The following is a 17177-nucleotide window of genomic DNA, read 5'->3' on the forward strand; positions in this document are numbered from 1 at the left end:
GGCTCGGTTGGAGCATTGTCCCTTACACCAAAAAAAAAAAGGTTGTGGGTTCAATTCTCAGTCAGGGCACAATCTCCAGCAAGGGCATGTACAGGAGGCAACTGATCAATGTCACTACCACCCCTTTCTCTAAAATCAATTAAAAAACATATCCTAGGGTGAGGGTTTAAAAAAAAAAAAGGGCCCTGACCATATGGCTCAGTTTGTTGGAGCATCATCCTGTATATCAAGGTGGTGGGTTCAGTTCCTGGTCACATGCCCAAGTTGCCGTTTCGATCCCCGGAGGGAACAAATGCATAAGGCAACTTATGAATGTTTCTCTCTCTCTCCCTCTCTCTCTCTCTCTCCCTCTCTCCCTCTGTCCCTCTCTCCCTCTCCCTCTCCCTCTTTCTCTCTCCCTCCCTCCCTCTCTCTCTCCCTCCCTCCCTCCGCACCTCCCCCCTGTCCCCCTTCCTCTGTCTGAAGTCAATTTAAAAAAAATGGGTTTAACCTCTCACCTATCAGGGACAATGTGTTGCTGAATTACAAAAGCAGCTACTTAATTCTCTTAGGTTCCATTACAGGATTTAAATGTGTGCTTTGTTATTACATATTAAAAATACATTTGGGTTATGATATAAGTAAAGAACTTAATCTCTGATCAGAAATTAACTGCTGTTTTTGTCACTTTTCCTTAACTGTTGTCCACCTTTGAAATTTTCAGACTTTCTCAGAAGATCACTAATAATATTGTTTATTTTCTTCCAAGAAATGCTGATGTTGACCAGGTAAGCCATTACTGAAAAACTCCCATGAGCCTTTGGCATAACTGTTAAAAGAATGGGTAAAAAAAGATACAGGGTATTGCTTTAATTGAGAACGCATTTATGAGATGTCCTTGGCTTTTTTACTATTACTAGAAAACTAGAAGTGTTTGCCAGTTAAATCCATACCTATTTCATTCTCTTCATCTCTACCTTTCCTGGCATACAGAAACGTAAACAGCATGCTGGCTTTTAATTGTATGTCCTGAAAGAATGATTAAATGTGTTGTGTTTGTATGCACGCACCTAAGTTAGCAGGATCTGTCTCTACTGAAACCTACGTTGAGAATAGAAGCTTCAGGTATTCCTGAAAATAGTCACCTAAGTAGAAATATAGACAGATAAAATCTTAATTTGACCAGTATCAATTTCGGCAATAGTCTCGGGGTATGGTCCACTTAACTAATATTAAAATGTCCTTATTAGGTTCTTACCGTAAACACTTATTTTAATCATGTTTTTTTTTCCCTAGTAGAATAGGATCTAGTATAAAGAGTGCCTCATAAAGATGTGATGGTATCCTTATTTCATGTGTGTGTTGAATTTTTAATAAACACTTACTACATATTGCCTTGTGCTATACATCTGTTAAATCTTTTGTCTTTTGTATTCTGAATTTTACTACAACGTTCCCGGTGTGGGTTTTTCCTTTCTCTCCTGTTTGACTCTCTGAGAAGTGACCCTGTCGCTCTGAGCTTTTTCTTCTCCAGAAATCGTCTCCATTATTTGTTCAACTGTGTTCTCCTTACCGTCTTTTTTCCTTTCTCTGGGACGTCTGATATGTGGGTGTTCGTCTTCCTCAACTGCGTTTTCTGGCATTCTGTCTCCTTTTCTTTCTGAGAGGTGGCCCCAATCTGCTCTTTCAGCTGGTTCGTTCCTCAGGTATATCCAGAGTGTTACCTACCCCTCTGTTTTGGTTTTTAGTTCAATCATATTCTTTATTATTTCTGTACTTCTTGCTTTCATTTGCATTCTAATATTATAAGAAGTTTAAATTCTCAGCCTGTCTTATCCTCTGGGCATGCAGTTTGATAAAATTTATAATCCCGTTTGTTTTCCTTCCATGAAGTGCCTGTGATCCTCAGAAGGCCTCCCGGGTACTAGCAATTCTCAAGCAATGAAAAGGGTAAAGGGCAGGCCAGAATCCAGGGAGTGCCAAGCTGGCTGCACTTCAGAATCACTGGGGACACTTGTAAGAAACTGTGACTATGCTGGCAGCCCCCACCCCAGAAATTGATCTAATCGTGTGTAAAGCCTCTGGTCCCATTGTAATGTGTAGGCTGTGTCAGCCTCACTGATAACTTAAAGGGAGGAAGGTGGGTAAGCTCTGGGGTTGCTGACCCAGGCACCACAGACTGGTCACGCGTCACAAAACATGGCTCCCCTCCCCCCACCTTTGTGGAGCGGCTGGGCAAAAGCAGCGTTTAAAGACTGTACTCTTTCATCTTAGCATAATTCATCCACTCTAGGGATCTAGGGATGGAGGAGGGAGAGAGCAGCCGCCAGGGTTAGTTCCCACCTGTTTCTCCGAGCTGCTCACAGCAGAACGCCTTTTTATGTTGCCCTAACTACTCCCGAACGCAGACCAGAGTTCAGTCTCTGCAAGTGAGGCATCGCACGTTGTTCAGACAAGGCGAGGGTCATGGGGAGGCAGGAGCAAAAGCAGAAGTTCAGGTTTCTTGTTTTCCTTCTTCCTGTTCTGTCTCCCAGAGGCACGACCCTCAAGCCTCTAAATATACACACATTCAGACCATCCCAGGTCTCCGGAAATTTTTGTTTGGTGGTTTCCTTGTAGTGTCTCCAGAGATACCTTACAGGAGTCAGCAATCATGCTAGTTCAGCATCTTCCTAGGGATTATAAGATAGATGCATAAGTAGTAATAATAATGCAGACTTTTCTTAAGAAAGGTAGAGATCAAATGCGCTGGCTTTCTGTGGATGGTTTCAGGAAAGGCCCTGGGTAATATAGCATGTAAACTGGACTTGAAAGTTCAAGGTCAGCTTTTAGGAGCTGAGCATAAGGTGGAAGGAATATTGATGACGTAGAAGTGGAAGTATGTGGGTGATGTTCAGGTAATGGGCTAAATAAAAGGCAGAATGGAGTTAATCTCAGCCCTGCACTTAACTAGCTTTCTGGTGGTAGTTCTGAGGAATAAATGCACTAAGTGGGTAAAGCATTTATCACAGCACCTCTCATAAATCCTCAGTAAATCATGTGTCTATAACTTAGAAGATCCTATTATAAAATTGTAGAAAGAATGTAAATGTTACTAAGATTTTGAAGATGACCAACATGAAAAAATGACATGTTTTCTCTAAAGGAAAGAATATTCAGCTTTAATATTTCTGAAGTGATAGAATTTAATTTGTAAACATACATCCCAGAATATAGATTTTGCTCTTCTTCCTGTCAGAAACCAGATAAACTTGCTTGTACTGGGCATATTTTTGTGTTTGTTATAATTTCCCGTCCTTGGCTTATCTACTTAGTCTTTGGAACACTGCTTCTCAGCTCTGGCTGCAAATTAGAATTACCTGAGTGGGGCTTTTTTAAGTAACGGTAAAATGTACATAAAATTTACCATAAGTCCTTTTTAAGCGTACAGTTCAGTGTCATTAAAAACATTCACATTATTTGTGCAACTGTCACCACCATCTCAAAACTTTGTCTCATCTTCCCAAACTGAAACTGTCACCATTAAACACTTACTCCCCATTACCCCCACCCACCTGCCTCTAGCAACCACCATTCTGCTCTCTGTTTCTATAAAATTTTGCCTCTTCTAAGTACCTCATACAGGTGGAATCTACAATGTCTGTCCTTTTGTGTCTAGTTTATTTCTCTTAACATAATCTCCTAAAGGCTCATCCTTTTTATAACAGGTATCAGAATGTCCTTCCTTTTTAAGGCTGAATAATATTTCATTGTCTGTAGATACCACGTTTTGTTTATACATTTGTCCATCAGTGGGCATTTGGGGTTGTTTCCACCTTTTTGCTGTTGCTAATAATGCTACTGTGAACATGGGTATACAAAGCCTATTCTGGTCTCTGCTTTCAGTTCTCTTGGGTGTATACTCAGAAGTGGAATTGCTAGATCGTAAGGTAATTCTATGTTTAGTTTTTTGAGGAATCACTATACTGTTCTCCACAGCAGCTGAACAATTTCACATTCCCACCAGCGATTCATAAGGGGTCCAGTTTCTCCACGTTTTTGCTAGTACTTGTTATTTTCTCGTGGTGTGGTTTGATAATTGCTGTCCTAATGCCTGTGAAGTGATACCCCGCTGTGGTTTTGATTTGCATTTCCCTCGTGACTAGCGATGTTGACCCTCTCGTGGGCATGTATTCTGGGTATCAGGCCCTTATCAGATACTGCTTTCCAGTATCTTCCCCTAGTCCATGGGCTGCCTGTTTATCCTCTTGATAGTGTTCTTGGCCTCACCAAAATTTCTGATTTTAAGGAAGTTCAGCTAATCTGTACTATCTGTGTATTGCCAGAGCTTTTGATATCATATCCAAGAAATCATTGTCAATTCCTTGTCATTTCTCGCTATGTTTTCTTCTAAGAGTTTTATAGTTTTAGCTAAGTAGCTTTTTAAAACTACTGTTACCCTGGTCTACTGAGAAAGATTCTCTCTAATTTGTTTTCTGGGATGAGGCCCAAGCATACATTCTTTAAAACTCCCCAAGTGACTGTAATGTGCTCCCAGAGTTGAGATTCTCTGGGTTAAAAGAAGAGTAAATAAAAGTTAACAAGCCTGAACTCTTACTCTGTGAGTTAGAACATGAAATTAGATCTTGCTGCCTGTCATCTGTTTATGAGCCATTGTAGCTAGACATTAGGCCTCTCAAGTACTGTATGCTGTACCAATTACAAGGGAAAGCACTGTTCCTTGCTTCATGCACTCTTATAAGAAATTTGATATGAAACCTAGTAATATCTGCTACTCATATCTGTGACTCAGAACGGCATTCTAAATTCCCAGATAAGGTTGAACCCATTGAGTCCATAATTCTTATTTTTCTCATGTAAATATTATGCTCCATAACTAGTCTCACAAGAGGCTATATGAGCTTTATATTAAATAATAGATAGGCTGTTTGGGTTACTTGAATGACAATAGCAAATTTACTGTTTCTTGTAAAAGTTACAGTGAGTAAATTTTTTTCTAAATTAACACTAGCCCAAGGAGAAAGTTAACTTTTTTCTTTAACTCTTGTTCTTGATTTACTTCAGAAACCTGCCAGAATTACAGTTGGTAGTTCATTCACATTTCCTACCTCTAGAGGGAGTAATGACACTAGAGAATAATAAAAGTAAAAAAGGAAATTGAGAGTTCAAGCACATTATATTATTTGGTATTAAATTTGGATCAAATTACAGTGGGAAATCAACTTTTCTTTTTAAAATGAATAAAATTTATATGTAGTGTTTTTTAAATAAGAGAAGAGATATTACTACAAGATTGAGAGAGAGCAGTTACAGAAAAGTAAACTTTTTGTTAAGGAATATTTAGAATTTTGCAACAATCTAAACTTAAAGCTGGTCGGGTTCCCAAAGCTTATGAGTGTGCCATTTAAAATTCAGGCTGCATTTTCTCCATAGAAATGTCTATGAAGAACATTAATTTCCCATCCAGGGAGGTTTGTACTCTGGATAATATTTCTATTTAGGGAGGTTACACTGAGTCTGGATGATATAAATCCCCTTCTCTCTCAACCTTTCTGTGTAGGAGATGAATCTGTTTTCTGTATCTAGTAAAATGTTTTTCTAGGTCCCTTATCACCTTTATCTCTTACTCCCTTTTTCTGTTTGAGGGTTATTCCAGGACATGTATCTCTTGTTATCTAAACTTTCATGATCAAACTCCAGAATTGAATGATTTAGAAATCTTTGTGTGATAGGCTCTTTGGACAGAAGTTGTATCTCCCTGAAATCACTATAGAAACTTGGGAACTGGTTAAATTCAATTCACAGAGCCCAGGGTAAATGTATTTTATCTACTTGATGCCTGTATCTTTTTTTTTTTTTTTTTTAACTCCTCACACAAGGATATGTTTTTATTGATTTGGGGGGGACATTGATATAAGAGAGAAACATCAATCAGTTGCCTTCCATGCACACCCTGACCGGGAATCAAACCCACCACCTTTTGGTGTATGGGACCATGTTCCAGCCAGCTGAGCCAACCAGTCAGGGCAGTGCCTATATCTTAATATGTTTTGCTTCATTTCTTTCCTTCGACATCCGTAAAATTGCAGCCAATGCTAGCTTTGGATCTATCATGCTTTCCGACTGTGAAACCTTCTCTTTTAAATAATAAACATATATACTATGTATAGAGGTCTCTGAACAGAGTAGAATGTTTTCGTCTCCCCAAGGAAGCTGCACAGCAATGGTGTCAGCAATCCCTGTGGGTGAAATTTTTAACAGGAGGAGCCCGTCATAGGCACACACAGGAATGGCAAGAGATGTGGGTCCTGGTCCTTGTTTGATTTCATAACTAAAATGTCTAGTCCCAGGAAATGATAACATTTGGATTTTTCAGGTCAGATTAATCTAAATTGCCTTTTTAAATAATGTATATGTACCAGTACAGAGAGCAGGGCAACACTGAACATCATCCCTAAGAATTGTGTTGAAAAATCAACTAGGAGGCCCTGCCATGACTAACCCCAGATAGGCATCATCATAACAGTTAGGCCGAACCCCACGTATTTTATTTTCTGATAAAGTGGGAAAATATTTACAAATTGGCCTAGTTTCATAGATAAAACTTACCTGTGATCAAGTTGTATCTTTACAGAAATTGAGGTTAAATTTAATCAAGAGATCTTATCCTTCTAATTGGTAGAGTTCTCGAGGCCCCCACTAGAGCCAATACATAGTGTCTAGGGAGGGAAGGTTCCTAATTGTAGCAGTCATGACACTTCTAATAGTTTATTAAGGAAGCCGGGAGGAGCGGAGGGCTTGTTTATAGGAAACACTTCTTAAACTTCCCATATAAGGGAACATTTGAATAATGAAAACTATAAATATGGAGACTAGTAGGTCTAATATTATTTGGGGAAACATTTTAAGTACAACTAAATTCAGTTTATTAGCCAGCTTCTCCCATGGAAAGTTTGCTGCTGAGCAATCAGAACAGTGTTCATTCTTGTACCACATGTATTGTCCTCCACAGGGCTGTGAAATGGGCCTTGTAAGTAGTGGGAAGGCCAAGTGCTTCTGATCACAAGTTTATATTTCCTTTTACACTGCCCAGAGAACATTTTCAGTACACGATATAGATGAAAAATAGAAGGGTGCCACATATAGTGCTACATAAAAAACCTTTGCTGTTAGCCCAGGGCTTCCCAACTCGCTGGTCTGTTGTGCTTTATGTAGCTTGTTGAATTTAAGAACATTCCTCATGTTTCCAGTATCTGGTTCTGAAAACAGGGAAGAAACGAGACTTAGTGAACCTGGTTACTGGCAGCCTTCTCCTAAGAGTGATGCAGGAGAGCTTTTGATGCCCAGAAGAATTTTTTTGACCTTTCACCAGTGTGCCCCTGTTGACATGTTAGCTTATTAAAATCATATTTGCTGTAATCAGCAAGTAAATATTTGAAAAAGGAAACAGGAACTCAGATTTGTAGGAGCTTGAGGTATCATTCAAATTATATGAAAAGCTGTCATCAGAAAAATTAAGATTTATGCACTTAAGCATAGAAATCTCATTTCTGTTTACCATGTGCAGAGAAATGGAACCAATTTTATTTATTTAAATTTTTTTTTTTCTTCCCCCAATTCTTGCGCAAGGATATTTTTCCATTGCGTTTCAGGGAGAGTGGAAGGGGAAAAGAGAGAGAGAAACATTGATATGAGAGAGACACATCGATTGGTTGCCTCCTGCACGTGCCCTGACCACTGGGGCTGGGGATCGAGCCTGCAACCAAGGTACATGCCCTTGGCCTGAATCAAACCCGGGACCCTTTAGTCCACAGGCTGACACTCTAACCACTGAGCCAAACCAACTAGAAATGGAACTAATTTTAATAAATGTCTATATGTTTGAGTGTTGCTTGGTTTTCTACTGATAAAAAATAGTTTATTATTTTATCTCGCAGAGATCTGTTCATTAGAAATATTTTTACCTGACTTATTTTCGTATAGTTATTATTTGGATATAGTGAAAGTAACCTGAGGGCAAAAAGGAATTGTGGGTAAGGCACTTGCCTGTTTGATGTTAGGTTTCTAATCACAGCTGATATTTCAGATCTGATACAGTAAGTATTTCTGCCAACAAATAGTGCATTAATACCTGGAAAGTAAGAGCTAACATTTGAGATGCCTTTATTTGAAGGACTTGAATACAAAGCCAAGTTGTCTTACTATTTGATGAAACATGTGAATGAAAGATTTATTTTGAAATCATGCTTGTGTATATGTGACTTTCTTCTGTTCCTTTTTTTTAGGTGGCATCCTTAGCTGGGCCTGGAGGACAAGTGGAAATAGAACAAAACTTTCTTAATAATAAATTGAAGACAATCACTGCTTATTTTGGGAACCTGATTCGAAGACCAGTCTCTGAATCATAACTGAGATGGTGCAAGGACAGGACAATCATGTGGTGGTCAGAACATTATTTAGATGAGACACTTGACATTTCTTTCTGTATTAACTGATCTGTTGACCCATAGTCTTATATCACCATATAAAGTGGAAACTTAGAGAAGATTAATGAGTATAAATGACGTGGTTAGAGATTTTTGAGTAATATTAACTATGTATATTACACATTAAGAGAGTGATATGGAAAAGGTAGATTTTCTCATTTGCTTAATGTCAGCATGTTTGTGTATATATGTGCCTATGTGTGTATTTTTTTAAATTTTATATGTTTTTGTTTAACATCTGTGTGTGTGTGTGTAAAAAACAATTATTGTGTTATTTTTAATACAGAGGAGATATAAAAAAAAGAATGAATGAGTTATAGTCTATCCACTCATTTAACTCATTGAAGTAAATAATGTTATACTTGTAAGGATAGAAACCTAAACAGTACCGAATGGTACCGAATGAAAAGTGAGTCTCCCACCCCCAGCCCCTACCTTCACTCATCTGTCTAAAGGTAGCGGTCCTCTAAATGCCTTTGGAGTATGAAAGGGAATTGCAGGAGACTCGTTCCCCTCGTTGATGCCCTGTTCCATGTCCCCCTTTACCTACTGTGTTTTTCGCTAGTGTATCCTGGAGACCTTTCATGTCAGTACAGAGGTACAGATCTACCTCATTCTTTTTAGCGCCCCTCTTGTATTTCATCTCCCCTGTATGCCTTAATTTAACCAGCTTCTGACTGGTGGACACTTGGACTGTTGTGGTTTTTTCGCAGTTATCAACGATTCTGAGCTATGATTAGAGTGCACGTTTCCTTCCACCTCCCCCGCTCTGGACATCATCAAGCACTTTAATTTTTGCCATCGTCTCTGTGAGAAAAGTAGTATCTTGCTGTTTGTGTTTCCTTAATTATGAATGAGATTTGACAATATTTTTATACATGTGCCTTTTTAAAATAGTTTTCCCCTTTTAAACTGACAGCTCCTATCTTTTATCGGTTTTTCTTTTGGATTGTTCTTCTTAGTCATATGTATGATTCTTGGTAAATTAAAAACCCCTTCTTTTGTTTGGTGATTTTTTTATTGTTTATTTTTTGCCATACATAGTTTTTCATTTTACCAGCCTCTTTTCTTTGCTGCATCTGGATTCATGCCCTTTGGAAAGATCTTTTCCACTCCCAAAATATAAGTACATTTATCCAAACTTTTTTGTAAAACTTGCTTCTTTTCATGTCTTTGCTCCACTTAGAATTTGCTTTTATTTTATAATCTCAGTGCTTTTAAATTTTCCATTACAAAAAAAAGTGAAGTATATTTTGTAATCTGGTTTATATTTTTTCTATTAAATGCAATGAAAGGAGGAAGAATGTGTGTTGCTTTGTTATTCGTGTAAAAATTGTGTTTGGTCATTTTTATAAGTAGGTAAAGAGACAGACACGACTTTCTGGCTATTGGGGATCGGAGACCTTTGTCTTTTAATAATGTGAGCATGTTAAATGTTAAATAAAACATGGTTTGGGCTAGGGAGAGCTGGAAGAATTGGAATAAATTGAGGAATTTGCAGCGAGTACTGGAAAAAGTAACTATTAAGTCAAAAACACCTTTCTGGAGACTAGAGAAGCAATGGTAATTTTAGTGTCGAAATTTTATGGTGTAGGCCTGATTGCCTGCAGCACAGTAGCAATTGCACTGGTAATTAAAGATTAAGTTAATTTTTTGTTTGCAACATCAAAACCTGTCAGTGTTCTCAGTTTTTATACTTTTCCATCATGAGCATTAATGTATATATCATAAACTTGTCACCGGTTTTTACATTATGGCAGCGTTGGTCATAAACAGTTCTCTCTGTGGCCCCTAGAACTAGAATGTGACTGACTTGACTTAGCCACTTGGGATGGAAAGTGGAGGGGTAAGAGCAGATTTCCAAAATCAGTTATTTTTTTAGTTTTTGTCACTTAACCTTTTATTCATACACTTTTTCCACAATACATTTTCTTACTTGTATATTGTTCATAATAAAATTAATTTGTCTTCCTGAACATACATACATGACTTATATGAGTAGAACAGGAAGCCTGGCCAAGATTTAAACATTCCTGCCCACTAATCACACACAGATATAACTGATTTATAGACCTGTTTACAGGTTATTAGTGTTCCAAAAAGAAAAAAGCTTTATTATGCAACCCTGTGTTTAAATAAAATCTTACTGAGAAGTCATATGCAAAATGGGTGAAAAAGTAAAGCCCCTGGAGCTGCTTAGGATAAAACAAGTGAAGAAGCTAGCAGTCCTTGTACTAGTCCAACTTTTCTGTTGTTGTTAAACTTTTTAAAGCCATTTTTATAAAGTGATTGTGTATTTTAACAATTTAAGTCCAAGGTGAACACCCTGCCATGAGCCCTTGCTCTCCGCCCTCTTTCCCACATTTCCGTTCCCTTTCCCAGAGGCAGCCACAGTTAACAGTCTGGTATGTATCCTCTAGGACACTTCCCTATGCAATAAACGCTTGTGGGCACACAGTGGGATGGGATGGGATTATGTTATTTTTTAATTTAGTCTCCTACAAATTTTTCCACATTAGTACATACACATCTGAACTATCATATTTATCAATCACATAATACAAGTCTATGAGAATTTTTAACCATTACCCAACTATAAACATTCAAATTGTTCCCAGATACAGCAATTGCATAGTACTGCCGTTTATATTTCTAAGTAAGATGGGCTCCTAGCAGTGAAATTTTTAAATCAAAGGTCATGTTTTTTTTGTTTGTTTGTTTTTTCGGTATGTCAACATAGTTGCCCTCCAAAAACAGGTATTCTCACCAAGTATGCATGAAATGGGCCAATTTTCCTCACATCCTCAAAAACATTGCATATTTTCACTTCTTATTGTTACCAATTGGATTAGCAATAGTTATTTTAATTTGCATGTTCTGATTCCTAGTGAGGTATGAGCAATTTTTCATGTATTTATTACCCAGATCCATGTGTTAGTCCTCTAATTTTTTTTACCAAATGAATAGCTAATTGCTACATCGTTTTCTATTAAATAAACTAACCTCTATTAATTTGAAATTTAGTGTGTGTGTAATTCTGTTACTGGAATTTTTTGTTCCATCAATCATTTGTCCATAATGTGGATAGTTGTGAATTCCACCATCATTAGTCTCAAATTTTTCTTGGCACTTCCTGAACATGTTTACTTTTTTAGATGAGCTTTAATTTATTAAGTTCTATTTTTAAAATTCTTTGGGATTTGAAAGTTTTAGTTAAGAAAGAGTGGTATCTTCACACACTGACTCTTTCTACCCAAAGACTTGATATGGCCCTTCATTAATCTGATCTTTTATGTCTTTCAGTCAAGCTCTTCATCATTTTAGTTGTACAGTAGTCCTCCTTTATGCGTGGTTTCAGTAGTTGGAAAATATTAAATGGAAATTTTCAGAAATAATAAGTTTTAGTTGCTTGCCGTTCTGAATAGCATGATGAAATTTTGGGCCATCCTCTGTCCCACCTGCAGATAAGAAGGGACTACCAAATAAATCTTTCATATTTTTGGCCAAGTTTATTTCTTGGTATTTCATATTTTTTTGTTTGATTTTGAATGTGATCCTTTTGTTATTACATTTTATAACATGTTTTGTTTGTATGTAATAATGTTTTTAATTTCTTATATACAGTCACCTTACTGAACTCTTTTTAATGTTTCTTCTAATAGTTTTTCAGTTGATTCACTTTGATTCTAAGTAGGCAGTCGTGACATTCATATATGAGTTGTTCTCTTTGACAATATGTCTGCCTCTCAATTCCTATTCTTTCGTTATTGCATTGGTTCGGACCACCACGAATGTTATGATAAAGGCACTTGTTCCTTGCTTTTTATTTTGCAATGAAAGGTTAGAAGCATTTCTATTAAGTGTTAATGTAGCTTGCATTAAAATTAAGGTATTGCTTTTCTTTCCTAGAATTCTTTTGTTCTTATTTAACAAAGTACTAAATTGCTTTTAAAATTTCAAATTATTCAACCATATCTGCATTTTACCATTAAATCCTACTTTACCGTAATGTGTCATTTTAGTTCACTACTATATTTCACTTGATAAGTTGACTTTGTTTTGTTTGTCTGTTTTTTGTGCACCTTGCCTGGTATTGGTGTCAGAGTTAGACTGTTCTGACAGACTACTTTGGAAAGTCTTTCATTTTTTTCCTGTGTCCTCAATAACTTTAGTGTTACCTGTTCATTGAACCCTTGGTAGAACTCCAAGAAAATCAGGCCTGATACCTTTTTAAGCAAACCATTTTGATTATAGCATTTTTAATTTTTTTTTAATATATCTTTATTGATTTCAGAGAGAGGAAAGGAGAGGGAGAGAGAGAGAGATAGAAACATCAATGATGAAAGAGAGTCATTGATCGAGCCCGCAACCCTGGCATGTGCTCTGACCGGGAATTGAACCCCGATCGCCTGGATCCTAGGTCGATGCTCAACCACTGAGCCACGCCCAGCCGGGCTAATTTATTTTTTTAAATTTTTATTTCTCAGTTACAGTTGAAATACAATATTAGATTAGTTTCAGATGTACAACATAATGATTAGACATTTATATCATTATGAAGTGATTATCCAGATAAGTCTAGTACCTATCTGATACCATGCATAGTTATCACAATATTATATATTCCCCATGCTGTACTATATATCCCCAAGACTGTTTTCATAACTGGCAATTTGCACATCCTAATCTGACTAGAAAAAATGGATGACATCAGCATAAGTCGTCATCAGAGGTGGGGAACAGCTCAATGGGTTGACTTCAACTGTGGTAAAACAAAATGATGCAGTGCTCACGATGGGGAGGGACTGCTCTGTGTGCTCTGTAACATATATAAGAGCTCCATAAGGTAGATGGTATTTTGCTCATTTTTCCAGATCAAGAAACTGAAGTACTGGAAGACTTAAGTAATTTTTCCAAGTTCAAAGAGCCAGTTAGTGTAGCTGAGATTGGAACCCAATTCTGTGTCCAGAATTACTGTGTTCTTCTGCCCAAATGAGACTTAACAAACTGGGGACCCTCTGTGCCTTAGACCTACCAGGATAGAGATGAGTCTAGAAATAGAGCCTCCATCGCTGTCCCTCAGTTTCTCCATCTGAAGAGCATACTAATAACACCTATTTCATAAGGTGATCATGAGAATTAAGTGAGTTAAAGTTTGTAAAGTGTTCTGTGTGTCTGGCATGTGCTAAGGTCTAGCTAGTATTGGTTATTATTATTATTAAGAAAAAATGAGAGATCAAAGGAGGTTTTCATGATAAAAACGAACTGGAGCCCCACTGGTGTTGCTCAGTGGTTGAGCATCGACCCGTGAACCTGGAGGTCACGGTTCGATTCCCAGTCAGGGCACATGCCCCAGTTGCAGGGTAGATCCCCAGTAGAGGGTGTGCAGGAGGCAGCTAATCAATGATTCTCCTCATTGATGTTTCTATTTCTCTCCCTCTCTCTGAAATCAGTAAAAACATATTTTTTTTAAAAAGAATAGATATAGGAAGAATGTGTCTCAACATGATAAGGGCCATATATGACAAGCCCACAGCTAACATCATACTCAACTAGTGAAAAGCTGAAATCTTTTCCTCTATGATCAGGAACAAGATAAGGATGCCCACTCTCACCGTTTTTTATTCAGCAGAGTGCTGGAAGTCCTAGCCAGAGCAATTAGGCAAAAAGAAGAAATAAAAGGAATTCAAATCAGAAAAGAAGAAGTGAAACTACCTCTATCTGCAGGTGTTATAATATTATATATAGAAAATCCTAAAGGCTTCACCAAAATACTGTTAGAACTAATAAACTAATTCAGTAAAGTTGCCGGATTCAAAATCAATACACAAAAATCAGGTGCATTTCTATACACTAATAAACTATCAGAAAGAAAAATCAAGATAATAACCCCATTTACAACTGCATCGAAAAGAATAAAATACCTGGCACTAAATTTAACCAAAGAGGTGAAAGACCCTGTACATTGAAAACTAGAAGACATTGACAACAGAAACTGAAGACACATGGAAAGATTTTCCATGCTCATGGATTCGAAGAACTAATAAAGTGTACATACTACACAAAGCAATATACAGATTCAATGCAATTCCTATTGAAATTCCAATGGCATTCTTCAGAGAAATAGAGCAAACAATTCTAAAATCTGTATGGAACCACAAAGGATCCCAAACAGACAAAGCAATCTTGAGAAAGATAATTAGTTGAAGGCACCACTCTTCCTGATTTTAAACTGTTACAAGGCCATGGTAATCAAAACATGATATTGGCACAAAAACAGACACAGAAAAGGGGAACAAAACGAGCTCAGAAATAAAACATATGGTCAATTAATTTATGACAGAAGTCAACAATATATAATGGGAGAGGGTAGTTTAAGAAGTGGTGGTGATAAAACTGAACAGCTACATACAAAAGAATGAAACTGGACCACTATCTTACACCATACCAAAAAAAGTAACCTCAAAATGGATTAAAGACCTAAATATAAGACCTGAAATCATAAAATTCTAGAGGAAAACATAGGAGGCTAAGAAGAAAACAGGTGAGTGGATCTCATAGGGTTGTTCTAGGACTTAAAAGTACTTAGCACTGTTCCAGACACTACACTGCCTCAAAACAGAGTGTTCATGAGGATGTTGATGATGATGATGCTGTAGGTGTCGCAAAAGTCCTAAGAAAATACAGGTTATTTCTGTTACTTTCTAAACAAGTCTTAAAAATGGGATTTAAAAATCCATTTAAAGCAGTAGGATTCACCATCAACGGTAGCTATGGCCCCACTCCATGAAACACTTATGAGACTGCTTCCCCGCCTGGGCAGTGTGCTGGTTTCTGCTGTACAGCAGCTCAGAGTGGAAGAGTTCCCAGGTGTGGTCACCGTGTCGTGCCCTTAAGTAAAAATGTGAAAAGATTCATCACTACATGCTGCTGTTTATTTAGTTTCACTACCGGAAAGGCCTGCTTGGATGGAAAGACTTCATTAGCTATGCTTTCTGCCTTTGAGCCTGGTTGGCATTGTAAGCAGGTGTTTTTTTCATTCAAAACATGTTGTGGGCCCTTGAAAGCCATCATTCAATAAGCACCAGTGCAACCGGGAGTGGTGGGGGAACACAGTCCTAGGCTTAGCTGGCCATAGCCAGTCTCTAGAAATCATTAAAGCAGGAAGACCCCACTCTCTGTCTGGTATGCCTCATCTTCTGTGAACCAATTGCCCTTCCATTTCCTATACCTAAGAAAGGACAGTGGTAAATATTTGAAATTTCTCAGTTCTGCTAGGTTAGGGGTCAGCAAACTATGGCCCACCACCTTTTCTGTAAGACCTGTGAGATAAGAATGGTTTTTACATTTATGAAGAAGAACAGTATTTTATGACACATGAAAATGAAATAAAGTTCACATTTCCATGTCTATAAAGTTTTATTGGAACACAGCACATTCATTTACATGTGGCTTATGTAGAGAAGTTCTGGGCAGCCAGTAGAACTGGATTTACTTTCGAGCTACAAGGGCAGAGCTTCACTATTAATTGGGAAGTTCCCATCTCATTCAGTTTAACGAAAATAAAATACAATACAGGCAATTCTTCCATTTTAATATGGCAAATTCTGATTTCCCAGTGGTTGTATCAGTCAAAAATTAGTTTCAGAATTTAATCTGTAAATACTTAGGAAGTAACCCAAACAGATGGGGAAAAACCATGACGAAAAGTATTGTACTTAATTTTCATTCTGTGAACCAAGTATGCACTCATCCCATGATTGTCTCCGAAATACTTATTCAAAAGGAAAAAAATAATTGTTGTAGAATAGGCATTAAGCTGAAACTGATATTGTAGAAAATGAAATTACAGAGGCCTCAGCTAAATTATTCAAGATTTTAGCAGGAGGTGTCGAAATAGTTCCCTTAATTCTCTATTTTACTTTTGTGGCCAGCAGGCTAGATTACACTGACTAGATTCGATCCTACCTAGAATGTCAAAGGCTTTTCTTTACAGACGCTCGATGCTCACCTAACTCCAGGCTCCAGGGTTGCATTAGCCTTTGATTTTGCTGCTCCTTCCTTCTGCTTGTGTCCCCATCTAGCAAACGAGCCATTGGGGTGGGGGGGGGATGTGTCAGGAGAGACGGAGTGTGTGTAAGAGTCACACCAGCTCAGCAGCTAAATATCATCCCGATGACCAAGCACCAGAAGCTAAGCCATGAATGTTATCATAGGTCCAGAGAGCAAAACCTTCGCTCATACTAAAAAAACCTAGGTTACAGGAAAGAATTCAAATGTAAAGCTAAAACTCATATTGTCGATATTCATTGCAGTGCTCTTTTGAGTAAAAAGCTATAAACAGCCTGGGTATCCAAAAACAGTGGATTTTTAAACAGACTGTGGTATATACATGTAGAAAAATACTATTTAGAACTATTGTAGAAATACTATATAAAACTCGATAGAGAAGTTCTGTGCAGCCAGTAGAACTGGATTTACTGATGTATTGATCCACTCAAGTCCCCAGTTTGAGAGCCACCTCCTCTATAAAGAGGCTCCACACCACCAAGTTTCCTGTGATCTCTCCTGCCACACGGTTCAGCATTTTTTATCCAAGCCTGCTGTTCCCATGGCCCACTTATAAGCAAAAGTCTTCACACCCGTGGACCCTCCCCATTCCAAACTAATAAGAAGAGAAAGATTAAAATAATTAAATTGCAACAAACTTAT

General features: G+C 37.6%; 1 protein-coding gene across 1 annotated transcript in view; it reads left to right on the forward strand.

The window, feature by feature from the left end:
- TGS1 (trimethylguanosine synthase 1) overlaps positions 1–12376 on the forward strand; it is a 34153-nt gene extending 21777 nt beyond the window's left edge. Inside the window, exons 13-14 of the mRNA XM_016207738.2 lie at positions 689–767; positions 8265–12376. Coding sequence (XP_016063224.2) covers positions 689–767; positions 8265–8387 — 202 coding nt within the window. The 3' untranslated portion in view covers positions 8388–12376. The remainder of the gene's footprint in view (positions 1–688; positions 768–8264) is intronic.
- Positions 12377–17177: the final 4801 nt, after the last annotated feature.

This window comes from Miniopterus natalensis, chromosome 16, assembly GCF_054644295.1.
Source record: "Miniopterus natalensis isolate mMinNat1 chromosome 16, mMinNat1.hap1, whole genome shotgun sequence".
NCBI classification, from domain to species: Eukaryota; Metazoa; Chordata; class Mammalia; order Chiroptera; family Miniopteridae; genus Miniopterus; species Miniopterus natalensis.